This window comes from Stomoxys calcitrans, chromosome 1, assembly GCF_963082655.1.
Source record: "Stomoxys calcitrans chromosome 1, idStoCalc2.1, whole genome shotgun sequence".
Lineage (NCBI taxonomy): Eukaryota > Metazoa > Arthropoda > Insecta > Diptera > Muscidae > Stomoxys > Stomoxys calcitrans.
Window position 1 is genome coordinate 137,335,377 of NC_081552.1, and position 17,748 is coordinate 137,353,124.

Here is a 17,748-nt window from a genome sequence, read left to right on the forward strand (position 1 = left end):
CTAAATTCATCATCAGAAGTGTATGATGATACCATGTATACGGTATCAGACTGTCTATTGCCCCTGAAAGCATCGTTGACAACACATCTAAATTCCAACAGCTTTGTTATGGGTGAGCGTGAATTCCTGAATCTGTGTTGACATGAAGAGAGCACTGAGGAAGCCTGAAGAAAAAAAGATTTGGTCAATATCTTCTCCATTAACTTGGGAATAGCCTATGGCGATACCCCTGTAATTACAGGCATCATTACGACTGCCGGATTTAAACAATGGCAAAATAAAAGATTTTTTCCATATATGCGGTAGATATCCAGATTTTATTGAGTTATTAAACAGAATTTCAATAAAGGATAGGAAAGTTGATCGGTACATTGTTTCAAAATGTTAGCCGGGATCTTATTGATCTTAAGTTTTGCTCTATAGTGTCTTGATCAAACAAAGGAACAACTATATTAATAGAATTTCTAATTATATTATGATATTCAAAGTCGCGTGCGTGATGTTTATCACAATAAGTAGTTGCAAAAAAATCGGCAAAAATATTTGAGATATCTAAATCCGTGTCCGCTGACACTGACACTGAACCATATTTAAGAAAGTTAGGTAAACCACTAAAGCGGCGCTTAGAATTAACAAATTTGTAGAAAGACTTAGGATTGGATATTAAGTCCGATTTCATTTTATTCAAGTAATAGCGATGAGCCAGCTTGTTTTCCCTATTGTACTTTGATCTTGCTAATGAATAGTTTGAGAAGTCGGGTGTAGTTCCCGATTTTTTTAAATTTCTTATACAGTTTTTTTTTTGTTATTTTTCAGTTTCGACCAATTTTTTGTATTCCAAGGTGGTCCAGAATTATCACATAGAGAGACTGACAAAGCATTTCTGTGGAATAGAGGAAAATTTTGATATATTTTCATTAACATTATCAGATCTTAAAACGTTATCCCAATTATTGGCAGAAAACAGGAATCTGAGATTAGTAAAATTAGTTTCAGCAAAGCAACATTGTTTCTAGGGAAGGAATTTGTTTTCGAAAGAAATAGAATGTTTAGGGTAGGATGGAAACGATCCTCTGGAAAAGTGACTTGATTGGAAGATGGTAAAAAAAATGTCGGATGTATGGTTGACGAATATTAGATCGATAAATTTACCAAATGAATTATATACATACATTATTGATCTGAAACAGTCCGAAGTCGAATAAAGAAATAATTAAATCATTAGAAATACCACAAGTAGAACTGATACTGTACTATTAAAATATGACGAGCGTATCCAAGAAAAAGACGGTATATTAAAATCGCCTAAGACAATCAAAGTGTCAGTTGAAGAGGATTTAGGAAAAGCAGATGTAATAGCTCCAAAGTGTTTCGAGTAAGTCTCAATGTCGGATGAAGGTGGAATGTAAGAACAAGAGACAAATAATGATTATTCAAAATGATTCTAACAACCCCAATTTTAATACCAGACTTCATGCATTGTTTCCTGCTCGAAGGGTAATTTGGCGAATACTGCAATCAGCACACGACCGCCAGTTGTCCCGATCACATCTGTAAATTCTATACTTTAAACAAAAGATCTCCTTATCGTAAACCTTATTATGACGCCATGTTTTTGTAAAAGCTATAATGTGAAAATCAAAATCAAAGCTATCTGAGAAAAGAGTAGATAATTTGGCATTTAAGCCTCTAACGTTTTGATATACTATAGAAATATTATCGAGAGAAGTTTATAGTTTTTTTGAACATTATTCAAGGCATGTGGCAAAAAAGCAATATCATTACGGGGAATATCGTTATAGATGTATTTTTTTTTTGGGTGGCCAACTATTGGTTTGCCCAAAAAGTAATTGCGGATTTTTAAAAGAAAGTAAATGCATTTTTAATAAAACTTAGAATGAACTTTAATCAAATATACTTTTTTTACACTTTTTTTCTAAAGCAAGCTAAAAGTAACAGCTGATAACTGACAGAAGAAAGAATGCAATTACAGAGTCACAAGCTGTGAAAAAATTTGTCAACGCCGACCATATGAAAAATCCGCAATTACTTTTTGGGCAACCCAATATTTGGATTTACTACAGTGTCAACAATTTTCTCAGAAACAATAATTCTAAATGATGCTTTGCTTCGTTGTTGTTGTTGTAGCAGTTTATTGTGTACTATCTTTCGTCTGCTTGATTCTGTTGAGTGTCAAGACCCAGGAACTCCGCGACTAAGATGGGATGCGTCCACAGGGATCTGGGTCTGAGTCGAGTGGGTCTGGCCGGGCAGTTAAACAGGTGACGTGTATCGTGCGGTCCCTGGTTACAATCGGGACATACATCTTGCACGTCGGCATCAATCCTAGCTCTGTGGGAATTGAGGCGGCTGCATCTGCCGGAACGTAATTGAGCCAGAACCACTCTGGTTTGCCGGGGGAGGTCGATTTCTTCGGGTGCAATGGGTGGCGGTCGTTCTCCAAGGACTACATTCACCCGGTAGCCAATTAACGCGTCTGCTACCGTGTCTGCATGAATGTTGTTCAGACCCGCTTGATATGCCGCTTGATCTAGAGGTTCTCTCTTGTAGCGCTGGACCTCACGCTCTAGATCGTGTAGATCTACCTTGAGGCTTCTGGGCGGTGGGTATCTATCCACAAGATGATGATTTGGATGATTTCTGCGATAACAGCCCAAAAGGTATTGCTTAGACAGCATGTAGTTATGTCTTCGCACTGGTAGGATCTTTGTCTCCTGATGGAGGTGGTCCACATGAGAACGGAGGAGACAGCCCGTCGCAGTTCGGAGGGCGGCATTCTGACAGATCAGAATATTATTCCACTGCGTGTCACAAAGTTGACGAGACCACACTAGCGCTGCATAACTTACCACAGACCGGCCAATTGCTTTGTACGTGGTCAACAAGGTTTCTTTGTCTGCACCCTAAGTGCTGCCAGCGAGTGACTTGAGGACCTTGTTTCAACTTTTGACTTTATTGCAGATTGCTGTGGCATATGGGGAGAAAGTGTAAGAGCTGTCAAATGTGACGCCAAGTATTTTGGGACACTTGATGGTCGGAATCATTTCTCCATCGACCATCACAGTCAGCTCAGAATTCACCTCACGCGTATTTGTAGTGAACAGTGTGGCTAAAGATTTGGTGGCGGATATCTTCAGATTTCTTGCAACGAAATATGAGGCAAGCTCCTTGAGGTAGACGTTCAATCGCAGATGTCATCAATGGGTTGAGAGCCTGATGCCATGATCGTACAATCGTCCGCATATGATACGATCTCTATGCCGTCTGCAGGAGGTGGGATGAAGGATAGGTAGAGGTTAAACAGAGCCGGAGATATCACCCCACCTTGTGGAACTCCCTATTTCACTCTACGGTGTTTTGACTTCTTATCCCTAAATTCCACAAATGACTGGCGGCCACACAGATAAATCGCGACCCAACGTTTCAGGCCTGGCTGGAGGGACGTGTTGGCGATGTCCTCAAATAATTTGGCATGGCTGACCGTGTCGAATGCCTTCGATAGGTCCAGTGCCACGAGGACCGTCCTATCACATGGCCTGGGTTGATTGAAGCCACGGCAAATGTGTGTGGTGATGGCATGCAAAGCTGTTGTTGTGCTGTGCAGTCTCCGAAATCCGTGTTGATGCTCGGCGAATGGAAATTCTCCTACGAGGCTCGGGAGGAGTAATGCCTCAAGCGTCTTAGCCACTGGTGAGAGAAGGGAGATCGGTCTGTACGACTCCCCCAAACTCGGGTCTTTACCGGGCTTCAGTAGCGGGATCACTCTGCCCATTTTCCAGACATCGGGAACTATAAGAGTGTTCAATGACAGGTTAAGGATAGTGGTAAGGTACTCAACTCCAGGTAAATCGAGATTCTTCAGCATCAATGTAGAGATTCCGTCGGGGCCCAACGCCTTGGAAGATTTGGCGCCACGGATGACATTCGTAACTTCGCCCACGGTAAATTGTGATGGCTGTTCATCGGCACGGAAACCACGAATACGACGAATGGCTCTCCTCCTTGCCCTGTCTCTCTCGGGATGTACAATAAATTTACGGTTGAACAACCTGGCGCATCTCTTCGGATCAGTCACGGTTATCTCGCCAAAAGTGACTGGGGTCCTGTCGTCCCGTCTACCGGGGTTCGAGAGAGACTTAACAGTGGCCCACAGTTTGCCTGCACCGGTGCCTAAGTTACATTGCTCCAAGTGTTCCAGCCACAAATTCCGCTTATGTTCGTTGACTACCCTGTTTATTTCCAGATTCAGCTCGCTGATTCTGGGGTTAGCGGGGTCTATAGCACGAATCCCATCACGCTCGTCTGCGAGTACCACTGCTTGCGACGGGAAATTGGGACGCACTTGCGGTATTCGACCGGCTGGTATAAAGCGAGCGGCTGCTGCGTTGATGATGTCTCGGAATTTCCTCTCGGCCACAAGCACATCAGAGGGGGGTGGCAGTTCATTGAAGCGGCGATTGGTATACTCTCTAAAGCCAGTCCAATTGGCCTTCTTGTAATTGATGAACGTCCGGCGCTCAGAGGTTATGAAGTCGGGTGGTCGGTCGATGGTGAGGATTATGGGGAGTTGGTCTGACCCCAAAGATATGACGGCTTGCCAGGATACGTCACTCAGGAGATCAGGTGATGCGATTGAGATGTCTGGCGAGCTGCTGCACCTCCTCGTAATCCTAGTGGGGGCATCCTCATTCACCGTGCAAAACGTGGAGCTATCTATCAGCTCTGCCAAAGCTATGCCACACTGGTCGTTACCTAGGGGAGAATGCCATGACGAGTGGTGTGCATTAAAATCCCCCAGAACCAGACGACTATGGCCAGATAGCAACCCACTTATGTCGGAGCTGTAGGCTTGGCCATTAATCGGGACACAGCTACCAACCGGCGGTATATACACGTTGTATATCTCTATCTCGGCGGTACCAGACCTGACTGCTACCCCCATACATTCCATGTATGGGTCACTAGCGTCAAGCGCAGGCGAGATAGGTCTATACTGCACGGAATGGTGTATAACGAAGGCCAATCCCCCACCTCCATTCCTTAAGCGATCCTTACGTAGCACATTGTAGCCGTGACAACTGTGCAAGCTGCAGGTGTTAGTCAGCTTTGTCTCCTGGATCGCTGCGACCGATATGCTCTTCCGACTCATAAAATCTACAATCTCATCAATCTTGCCTCGCAGTCCATTGCAGTTTAACTGCAAGAACGATACACTTCCCGGCACTGGCCTGACAATAGTAGGGCTAGGGTGCTGTCGTTGCATAAATTGCCGTACGGGAGAGGTCGGGGGGGTCACATAGTCCGACGCCGAGGACGCCGAAGGCGACGCTTGTGACCCACTGCTGGCTATGTTCGCACAGCACCTAGCGACATAGCCAGTATGACTATACTCCCGTAGCGAAGTTAGGCCAGAGCAAGAACGGAAATGTACCCACTCCAAGCACCGGTTACACCTCACCGACACTGACCGATGATGAAGGCGGTTCTGGCAAACGGAACAGAACCAGGGTCCGGGGTTCTTTTCAATCCCGGCACGGACCAGAAGCGTACGGAGAAGGCACTCCGGGATGTGCCTCTCCCATGACGAAAAAAAGACGAACACGTACACTGAGGCGGCAGCCCTTGCCGATGAAGATTCCATCGGGTCAATCCGGTGCGTACAACCGGCTGCCATGGGATTGGTAAAGTATGCATGCGTTAAACATTTTTTTAATTTTACGAAATAAATTAATAGTTAATAATACAAATTGATATATTTCTGTTCTGGTCTGTTGTGTCCTCTTCTACACATATGTAATGCGAAGAAGTGCGAATGAGCCTCATATATGTCTGGTTTCTATCATATACAGACACATAGTGCCGTGGTTAGACAAAAAAGATCAAGAAGAACAGAAAGTGTAGTTAAATTTATCTCTTAATAAGGTAATTTATTGACTAATAATTTTTAAGTAAAAACAATATATTTTAAAAAGTGTTATGCTGAAATAGTATAAAGCAGAAAAAAATTAGGATGTAAACAAATGAAAAAGTTACATTCCAAACGAAATAAATTTGAGGACAAGAAAGAAGGTAAACATGTTATTTATAAATATTATTTTTTTAATATGTTTTAATCCCTATAGAGACTTTATTGGTTTGGAAAACAACGCTGATGACGGAGGATAACAAATGCAGTGTTCCTTCATGTGGATATAGATTTCGTTTTTTATTAATGCAAAAAATATCAATTATTTCCTTTTTATAAATTGGTAAAAATGTTATTTGAGAAAAGGGACAACTTACAACTTTATTGAGTTAGTAAACGCTTTAATTGGATTTTTTGAGATCGTCATCAATCCAAAATACAAAATTGTAAATCAATAATACAAATTAGTTTATAGATTTAGGCGATTTTTTTAATTGAATGTACACATTTGTTAATTGCAGTATGTTTGTAATTTTTTTCTGTGCGGAGATAACTCGACACAATTTATCTTCTTAGCTGTCCACCAGACCACTTTGGAAGCATCTCATTTTAGCCAACCATTGTTGGATGAAGACGGAAAGTTGTTATCACAACACAGAAATATCGTAAAAGCTGTAGGCCATATTTGGGCACTATAAAAATACAACAAGTAAAATAACGATGACAACAGCAACACCAAGGTTAGGTTACGGTTAAGTGGCAGCCATCAGACTCACTTAGAATTTTCGTCCATTGTGATACCGCAGGAACAGGAGAAGGATGATGCCTTCTAGTTCCTACCGTTGAACCATTCAGATCGCTTTAAAAATTCCAACAACTTGCGAATGTTCACATCTGCTAAATCAGACAGGTTTTCAAAGAAGTGAAAACCTAAAGTGGAACTCCTGATTTCCAGTGCGAGACACAAACACAGAAGGTGTTCTATACTCTCTTCTTTTTCGATGTTCTCACAGTTTATACAAAAGTCGTTGCTGGCATTCTTCAGTCTGTCAGTTTTCCAATTAGACAGTGACCTGTTATGATGGACACAATGACTGAGACGTCTGTTCTAGCCAATGACAGCAAAGCAGTAGACCTCTTCAAGTCTAGATTAGGCCACATAGTTTTGGAATGCTCACAGCCCCCTCACAGTTTCCCCCCCTTCGGGGAAACTTAGAAACTGAAAACTTAGCTTACATATCGCTAGAGGCATACCCACAGATTCCAGTTACCCTATGGTGTGTAAGGTGGTTCCTAGTCTCGTAAACTCACCCGCTTTACAATTCCCTGGGATGTCTCTGTGGCCCGGCAGCAGGTGAATTTTGATCTGTTCAGCCACCTCGTTGAGAGATCTATGTAACTTCTATTACCAGGGATATCGTAGTTCCAATCGTTTCTATCAAAAACAGTGGTACAGTACTTTTTCTCAAAAAGCAGCTCAGGTGGGGTGTAATCCACACTGCCTGGGACATCGGATATTGTATCAAGTATAACACAGTGGCCGTGGTCGCCACATGACCAATGATAAAGCTTCCTTAACCTCAAGGCAGTGGTCGCTGCAATTTGGGTAGCCGCAATGTCCAGAGGCATAAGATGTAGCATTAAATTCAGTGCATCAGATGGTGTCGTCCTCAGTGCGGCTGTGATGCACCAACAAGCCATCCTTTGTATCCGGTTAAATATTGAGCAGTAGGTGGGCTTTAGAAGCGCCGGCCATCAGACCACAACAACTCACAAGTCTAAGAACTGCAGTATATACCCAATGCATGACACGCGGACTAAACCCCCAACTTTTGCCAGTGGCTCTTTTGCAGGTATATAGGACAAGAGTGGTCTTTCTTGCCCTTTCCAAAATGTTGGATTTGAAGTTCAGTTTTCAGTCCTGCAATTTTGCGCTTTCTGTAAATGGAACATTCTCTCCTTCAAGGAGACATGTACCACCTATAGGCATCCTTTATCTCCTACTGAAAATAACTACTTCTGTCTTGCACGGATTTATACCACTTTCGATAGCCCAGACCAGACCACTTTCGGTAGCCCACTTTGCTGTCGCACGTAGAGCTTCCTGAAGTATATAGAGTGCTGGAAAACTATCCCCTAACCGCAATTGCCATGTCATTAGTATACACGACCACTTTGACATCTTTTTCTTCCAGAGACAATAATATATTGTTAATGGCTATATTCCAATGTAGAGGAGCAGCATACCTCCTTAAGGTGTTTCTGTGCTGACCCTTCTTTTTAGATAGACAGATCCTGCCGTAGTGCATCTTTCAGTAAGTATAACTTACTTACTAAAAGATGCATAAATAAACTTTCTTGTGGTAGAGTTGATGCCTAGAAACTTCAACTACTCTATTGAAAGCACCTTAAATCTCAAGAAATGCTATCATTGTATATTCCTTGACAGCGAGAGAACTCTCTATGTAGCCGACTCGGTCGTGAAGGGCTGTAACAGAGGAAGAGTGTTGAAGAGTTTTCTGCTGTCCTTCCTTAGACCAACCAGCTCTGTGCTCCACCATGGCGTTGGCTGTTTGCCCCTTTGCACTGGGACACAAGCGAGTCATTCAGGGCATTCGTAATCCGCTTGACCATTATGTCTCTATCCTCCACAGTTTATACTTCGTTTTCTTGTCTAGAGGGGATAGTCGTGCAGAATGTGTGTCCAAATTTATGCCAATCCGCCTTTCTTCTGTTTAGCCGAGGGACCACTTCTGCAGTATTTTCTCCAAGGCTGAAACTAATAAACTATGATCAGAGATGCTGTGGTCATCCAACACTTCACAGTCATATATTTTTGCGCTTATATCTTCCGATACAAAGGTAATATCTAGTACCTCCTGCCTGTTCCTGGTAAAAAAAGGTCGGCTTATCTCCGTTATTACAAATCGTCATCAGGAGTGTATAAAATCCCATATCTGTTTCGGCACGTAGTGGTGGCTCGGTCAGAATCAGTAGCATCCCCAAACGTAAACATTGAAACGAGCGCCAGACCTGGCTGGCCCTCGAGCGCACAACAAGCCGATTTCTGGCTTAGGTGTATGTCCACAGTGGTATGAGGTGGATTAATATCTGCACCCTCTTTTCAACCTAATGCCTCTTGCCTTGAGAAGTTCCTGCACTCGCCCTCTGATTCTTCAAGGAAGAAAACGAAAGCAGTAGGTGCTAATAATATTGCTACACCTAAATCTACTCCCAAAGTTCCCACGATCAATGAGCATGATGCTATTGATACAGCTTTTAACACTTTTCCTTCTCATTTTCAATTTCCAAATTCAATCCCAAGGCCGAATGCAGGGCATATGGTAAACCATACACCTTCTGGCAATACATTCCCCATCTAAGTCATCTGGTCCGGTGGCCTCTACAACTCCTGGAGCATCTAACGTTAATGACAACTAAAAATTCTAGTGCCGATAAAGACAATTTTCGCATCGCGTTTTGCTGCAGAAACTTCTTCAGAAGAAATTTCACCGTACATTAAATGGAGACTGAAAAAAGAGGTTGATATAGATGTTTTAAAATTCCGATTTGCTGAGAAGCGCAAAAAGCTTCCTTATGACTCCTGGTTTTTGGCCACCCGGAATTGTAGTTCATGAATTTGTATATAAAACCAGCCCTAGTTCTAACATAGTTGTTTTACCATCACTTCAATTGCAGCCCCAAAATACTGATTATTCCTATCACAGATTTTCGAACTGTACTTTATCAAAATGATAAAGGACTTAATACCAAATTATCGAGCTTGTACACTGATAGTTTTATCTTATCTTTTAATATTTTCATTTTCACTGAAACCTGCCTAAAATAATTATGGTTTCAGGCATGGGAAGCAGATATACCGAATTTAGCAAAGCTTTCGACAAAGTCAATCACGGTTAACTTTTATTTAAACTAGACAAGACTGGATTTTCACCTATCCTGATAAATTGGGGTAAATTCTTTTTATCTAGGCGTGTTTAGAATGTACAATTCGGTGATACTGTTTCCAAACCAATTTTTGTGAAATCGAGTGTTCCCCAGGGCAGTCATCTGGGCACAATTCTTTTAAATTTATTCATTAATGATTTACCTCTATAATCTCTTACGTGATTTTTGCAGGTTGTTAAGGTCAATTTGTTTCAAAATGCAAATAAAACAAGTTTATTTCATCCTTTTCTCGACGTTTCGTCGGCTTTTTTCGACTTCTTCAAGAGTTTATTTAGTGAAATCTATTAACAAGAGATGCATTTTAAATATTTTGTTCTGTTTTTTTGCTTTTATGGTTTTTACTTACATATGTCTACATTTGCATTATTCTCTTAATTTATTAAAAAACTGGACATCACGACACATTTATAATAAATAAAAAATATATAAATAAATAAAATGTAAAATATTGCAGCGAAAAATTTAAAACTAATATCACAGAACTATGTTTAAACTCTAAACTATTGCAACGGAATACTGTAGCCTTGTATTATCTTTGTCCTCTTTCGTGTTCATTGACTTCTCTATCCTCTGTTGTATACGTAAACTTTCAAGAGTATACCTCTTATTTTCATTTCTCTCTCTCTGTCAAGAATTCTAACAGCTTTGAAGTCAATGTTGTGTCCCGTCTCTTTAATATGTTGTGATAAAGCTGTGCTTTCTTTGCCTTTCTTGATGTCTGCTTCGTGTTCTGCCATTCGTATTTTCAAGTCTGTCTGTAAGGATATTTGTATCTATAGACTTTAGTAATAAAAGAAAAAAACATCTGCGTACATTAGAACCTTTGATCGAAGTATCACATTGGACAGGTCATTTATAAACAATGTGAATAAGAATTTCCGTGAAGATAAAGTTAACTTTAACTAGTAGAGATACAAAGCGATGCAATTTTCAGCGTAATGTTAACACGTTAACAGATCTCTGAAGAAAGTAAACAGCAAATGTTAAAAAAAAAGAAAAGAAAAAAAAAAAGCGATTTTAACTCCAAATTTTCTCCAATTTCCCAAAAAATATTAAAATGATGTAAATATTTACCACTTTCATATATGTAAAACAACTTTTCCCACAAGTGCTATTCTAGATAAAGATGAGCCCACTGTGGTGGGAGAAAAATAGTGCGTCAATCACCGCTTGGGTGACCAAGGGCTTCCGGAAATGCTTTAACCGACTTTCAAAGTATTGAAGGAAAAAAGATATTTCTCTGATATGGCCAGTACATTGCAATATATGTATTGGTCATATCAGAGAAATTTCACTTTAGAGAAAGATGAATCCACTGTGACGGACAGAAAAATAGTGCGACAATCACCATTTAGGGATTTATCATATGGACGATGGGTTTTCCGGAAATGATTTAAACGGCCCTTAATGTTTTGAAGGAAAAGAAATATTGGCCATTTTCGAGTGTATTCCAGATCAGAGAAATTTCATTTTAGAAAATGATGAGCCCACTGTGGTTGAAACATAGTGTGACAATCACCGCTTGGGGATTTATTATATGGATCACGGGCTTTGCAGAAATGCTTTAAGCTGCCAAAGATGTTGGCCATTTTCGAATATATTGATCATATCAGAGAAATTTCATTTTAGCGAGCCCACTGTGGCGGACTGAGAAAAAGTGCGACAATCACCGCTTGGGGTTTTATTATATGGACTTAAAGTCTTTACAGCAATGCATTAATCGACCCGCAAAGTATTGAAGAAAAAAAGATTCTGGCCATTTTCTAATGTATTGGCAAGATCAGAAAATTTTCACTTTAGAGAAAGATGAACCCACTGTGGAGGACTGAAAAATAGTGCGTCAACCACGGCTGGGGGACTTAGTCATTCCGTTTGTAACACCTCGAAATATTGATATGCGACCCCATCAAAACATATATTCTTGATCGTCTGTTACGACTTTCAAACAACTGTGCCAAGTACGGTCCAAATCGGTCTTTAACCTGATGTAGCTCCCATATAAACCAATCTCTCGATTATCCTTGTTCGATTTCTAGAAACTTGCCTGGTTTGGCAGAAATTTGGTACTCAGAGTAAAATTATGCCCTTCAACTAATTTTATTTTGTGCCAATTTTACACAGGATCCATGGTGGTGGGTTTCAAAGATTCGGTCCGGCCGAACTTAGCACGTTTTTACTTGTTTTTTACCCTAGTGGGTTTTATGTTATTTTGTGATGTTGACGATGACTAACCATATGGCAGCGCACTTATTGTGTGTAAAGATTGAAGTGGTAATTAAAACAAAGGAGAGTTGTGAGCGATCCTGCTCAGTACAGTATTTTTGTCTATTTTAAGGGTTGCGGGCCATGTTATTTTCTTTTGCAAAAAAAACTTGTTTGTTTTAATAGGCTCAAAAACAGTACATCTTCTTTTATCTCTTTGTGCCAAAAAGTTATATTAAAAGGGCTTGGGAATAAACTACGAATGTCGTAAACATATTTAGGGCAAAGTAACGGGTTGACCGGCCACTAAAAAAAAATTACAAAACAGGACATGTAGGTCTGCCGGGATAATACGGGAATTAAATGAGAGGTCCTTGATAGTAGATTACGAATATGATATTAGTATTATGGACCAAGTATCTGGGTGGCCGCCCACACCAATACAATCCTCAACGGGCACGTAGACCCATGGCGATGATTTAGAATGGCAGTGCAGTAAAAAATTCACATTTTTTTTATTTTTTATTTGCTTCGTAAGACTAGAAGAGGGCTGAACTGAATTTCTTGAAATTTGTACTGTTGGAGAAGAATTCGAAATACGCATCAAAATATGATACAGAGAGTCGTCCTGACCCAAAAACCACGCCCACTATTCCAACCGGTTGGGCAATATGAGACTGGAATGAAAGGTAATTGGGAATAGAAAACAAATATGAAATTAAAATTTAAATCCGAACAGAGACAACGGAGGACAAATTAAGGCTTTTGATGAAAATCCATTTTCGACTGGATACGAAGGGACTCACGGAGACACCAGAATCTTGGAATAATGACGTTGGTCGAATTAACGGAATTAATGGTGAATGAATCCTTGAGGAGCTTCAAACCATTTGAGGAGGAGCTTCAAACCTGATGGAATATTTCCGGCGTTACTACAGAAAGAGGCAGACTATCTGGCGCCTCGTCTGGCCAAAATTTTCACAGCGTGCCTAGGGCTTTCATATACTTCGTGGAACGTATTGTGGACATCATGATAAAGAGTATGACATCCAGCGAACTGCTGAAATACAAACAGCATGCCTATGTCGTGCACTAGGGCACTGTTGACTACTCTAGATACCCGACCCATTGACATACAGATTAAGTGTGAGGCAGCCAATGCGGTTATGAGACTTAGGGCGATGGGAGAATGGATTGAGGATGGGAACAGCTCATACCATCGCGGTATAATCGAGGCGACGATAGGGAACCTGGAAGAAATTGAAGAGGTTTCCGATCGGATACCTGAGATTCACGGAATGCGTGAAGTGGTGTGGTGCTAACGCTAGGATATCGAATGTGAACATCTTTACCGACAGTAAAATTGCCATAAGGGCGATAACAACTAGGACGGTAAGGTCACAAACAGTCTTGCAGTGTAAGAAGGAGATAAACGCCTTCTCTGAGGATGGGAAAATCCGCATCGTTTGGGTGTCGGGCCATAACGGAGTAAGGGGAAGTGAAAGGGCAGACGATTTGGCGGTGAAGGCCAGAGGACTGCCGTCAATAAATTTGGTTAACCCGAAGCCTTTCAGGTCGACGCAGTCCGAGTTAAGGGAGTGGGCGACGAATGCGCATGCAACATTGTGGAACAGCGAAACGGTCAGTAGGACGGCGAAAATTCTATGGGGGAAACCAGATCGTAAGAAGACGAGGCTATTACTGAAATGAAGTATGAAGTAGGTCAGTATAGCAATTGGTATTATAACGGGACACATAGGACAACGAGCTCAGTTATGTAAAATCGGTGCGGCAAGTGATAGCATGTATAGAGCATATGGGGAAGATGATGAGACGTTGGAGCATTTCCTATGTCATTGCCCGGCTTTCGCGTCCAACAGATACCGGTACTCAGTGCCGCACTGAATCGGACTGCACTCATTGATATGTGAGAAGTTTGCCCCTGTTCCTTAGTGGAATGTTTATGGGCAAAATTTGCATTTTATTTGTCGCTAGGTCATTTGACATCAATTATTTATTTATTGTATTTCATCTACCGAGAAAAAAATAGTGGGCAAAGAAAGAAAAAAGTTTATAACTGCAATAACGTGGAAATCTCTTCGTATTTCTGACATCTAGTTTTACCGCCTTTCTTATTTTATCTCCAATAAATTAGGAAAATTTTAGGACTTAAAGACATTATGCAAATTATAGGAATATACGCAAATAGTTGGATGCATGTTTTGCCGGGCATCTTTTCCATTAAAAACGGATTATCGATCGATTTTAATAGAGTACGGAGGAGAAATTAGCGGCATCATTTAATCAGAACGTAGATGGCTCATCGTAAAAATTGATAAGTATACCGATCGACTCAGAATCATTTTCTGATTCGATTTAGCCATGTCCGTCTGTGAGTCCATGTTTTTTTGTAATCAAAGTGCAGGTCGTATTTGTTGCCCGATTGTCACGAAATTTTGCACGTGTCACTTTTTTGGCCCAAGGACAAACGCTATTGATTTTGAAAAAATCGGTTCAGATTTAGATATAGCTCCCATATATATCTTTCATCCGATGTGGCTTTTTAAGGCTGTAGAAGCCACAATTTTCGTCCGATCTTTACAAATTTTGGCACAGGCAAAATTTCATAAAAATCGGTTCAGATTTAGATATAGATCCCATATATATCTTTCATCCGATGTGAACTATTAAGGCTGTAGAAGCCACGATCCTCACCAAATTTTGCGTGGAATCGTTTTTGTGAAGTCTCAATGTATGTGCAAAATGTCATAAAAATCGGTTCAGATTTAGATATAGCACCCAAATATATCTTTCATTCGATTAGGCCTTTTAAGGCTGTAGAAGCCGCAATTTTGGTCCGATCTATACAAAATTTTGCATGAGGTGCTTTATTTGACGTTTTCATATGTGTGCAAAATTTCATAAAAATCAGTTCGGATTTAGATATAGCTCCCATATATATATATATATATCGTTCATCCGATTGGGCCTTTTAAGGCTGTAGAATCCACAATTTTCGTCCGATTTTGCATGAGACGTTTAAATTGACGTTCCAATACGAGCTCAAAATTTCATTAAAATCAGTCCTAATTTAGATATAGCTCCAATGTGTATATTTCATCCGATATGGACTTTTAAGGTAGTAAAATCCACAATTTTGGTCACATCTCTACAATATAGGGCGTGAGATGTTCTATTTCATGTCCCAGTATGTGTCATTCAAATTGGCACATATAATCTTTTATCCGATATGGCCTTTTAAAGATGTGGAAATCCAAATCTTTTGTCCTATGGTATGAAAATCTTACAAGGTTCTAAATTGCTATTTGAATTGGTATCCGAATTAAAGTCTGACTATATTTCGAGATAAGTAGGTGGTGTAGGGTATTATATAGTCGGCACCGCCTGACTTTTGCCTTTCCATACTGTTTTTTTTTTTTTTTTTTTGAAATATTTAACGTTTATAGTTGCCTTTTGTTTTTTTCCGTTTTTTTTGCACAAAATTATATAGAAATAAAAGTCATTTAAAATCAATTGGCAGACACAAACAATAACCTGTTAAAATCATAAAACTAGTTTGAGAACGAATTAAAATGCGCAAAAGAAACAATTTCATTAAAATACTGAGTCTGAAAAAGTAATTGCGAATTTTTCATAAAGTCGCTTTGACAAATTTTTTCACAGATGGTGACTCTGTAATTGCATTATTTCTTCTGTCAGTTATCATCTGTTACTTTTAGCTTGCTTTAGAAAAAAAGTGTAAAAAAAGTATATTTGATTAAAGTTCATTCTAAGTTTTATTAAAAATGCATTTACTTTCTTTTAAAAAATCCGCAATTACTTTTTGGGCAACCCAATATAATTAGAAAACTAATATATTCGCAAAGACGACCACATTTTGAAAGATAAGGATCGACCTATAAATAGCTCTGACTTTAACCAAATGTCCCTGTCTGTGGGCCAGTTCCTGCACCCAGTCGCGACTAAATTAAAAAAAAAAGTTTCACGTATCTTTACAACTTTCACAGTAACAGAAGAATTTTGGCAATTTGAAAAAATATGGGGTCCCCCCAAAATAAAATCCTGGCTACGTCCCTGATAGCAGCTATATACAAATATGGTCCAATCTGTACCACATTTGACAGGAATGGGTAGAGGTCTACCAGAACACACTGTGCCAAATTTCATCTGATTCGGGTAATAAATGGATCTTTTATGGCCTCAATACCCTATATCGGGAGATCGGGAGGTCGATCTATAGGGCAGCTATATCCAAATATGGTCCGATCTGGACCACACTGCACAGAAATGGGTAGGGGTCTACCAGAACTCACTGTGACCAATTTCATAGAAATCGGATAAAAAATGACCAATTTATTGTCTCAAGACTAAGTCTGGAAGTCGGTCTATATCGCGGCTAAATATAACTAAATTTCGATTTTATGAGATCAGGTTAGGTTAGGTTTATATACAAACAATACTAAATCATCAACAATTGTTTGGAAGATGCTTGGGTATAAACCCAAGCTATCTGCAAAATAATTAATACCCAGCTTTTGGGTATATATGGGTAAACCCGGGTATTTACCCAATTTACCGGGTAAATGCTTTTTGGGTATTTACCCATCTCTAGATATTTTTACAATGAGGCATCTCGTCTCATGTTTCAATGACAATAACAACGAAATGTATTTATTAGAATCCATCCAGAATCTGACCCTAACAGTTAGTCCTAATAACCGCCTTTATGAATTTGCAATAAATATTTATATATTATATAAAATATTAATATATACAATAAAATATTTTCACATGTTTTAAATTAATGTATGTCTTTTTTAGGCCTTCAAACTGTCCATGTAGGTGGAAATGTAACAATTAATTGTTATTCGAGCAACAAAAATATTACATGGAAATTTAAAGACAGGAGTATAGACGTGGATAATAAAAGGTAATTTGCTATCTTTATTACATTTGCTGTTTGATATGCAGTAAAAAAATCTAATATCTTATATATAAAAATCAATTTGTGTTTGTTTGTAGATTTATTTGTTTATATGTTTGTGTGTTCCTTATAGACTCAGAAACGGCTGAACCGATTTCCTTGAAATTTTCACAGATGGTGTATAATGATTGTCACGAAATTTTGCACGTGTCACTTTTTTGGCCCAAGGACAAACGCTATTGATTTTGAAAAAATCGGTTCAGATTTAGATATAGCTCCCATATATATCTTTCATCCGATGTGGCTTTTTAAGGCTGTAGAAGCCACAATTTTCGTCCGATCTTTACAAATTTTGGCACAGGCAAAATTTCATAAAAATCGGTTCAGATTTAGATATAGATCCCATATATATCTTTCATCCGATGTGAACTATTAAGGCTGTAGAAGCCACGATCCTCACCAAATTTTGCGTGGAATCGTTTTTGTGAAGTCTCAATGTATGTGCAAAATGTCATAAAAATCGGTTCAGATTTAGATATAGCACCCAAATATATCTTTCATTCGATTAGGCCTTTTAAGGCTGTAGAAGCCGCAATTTTGGTCCGATCTATACAAAATTTTGCATGAGGTGCTTTATTTGACGTTTTCATATGTGTGCAAAATTTCATAAAAATCAGTTCGGATTTAGATATAGCTCCCATATATA

General features: G+C 39.6%; 1 protein-coding gene across 2 annotated transcripts in view; it reads left to right on the forward strand.

The window, feature by feature from the left end:
* Positions 1-17,748, forward strand: part of LOC106090542 (tyrosine-protein phosphatase 69D) — a 247,392-nt gene that overhangs the window by 17,757 nt on the left and 211,887 nt on the right. For both annotated transcript variants that reach the window (XM_059369645.1, XM_059369646.1), the window contains exon 2: positions 16,940-17,048. In XM_059369645.1, the coding sequence (XP_059225628.1) occupies positions 16,940-17,048 (109 nt within the window). The remainder of the gene's footprint in view (positions 1-16,939; positions 17,049-17,748) is intronic.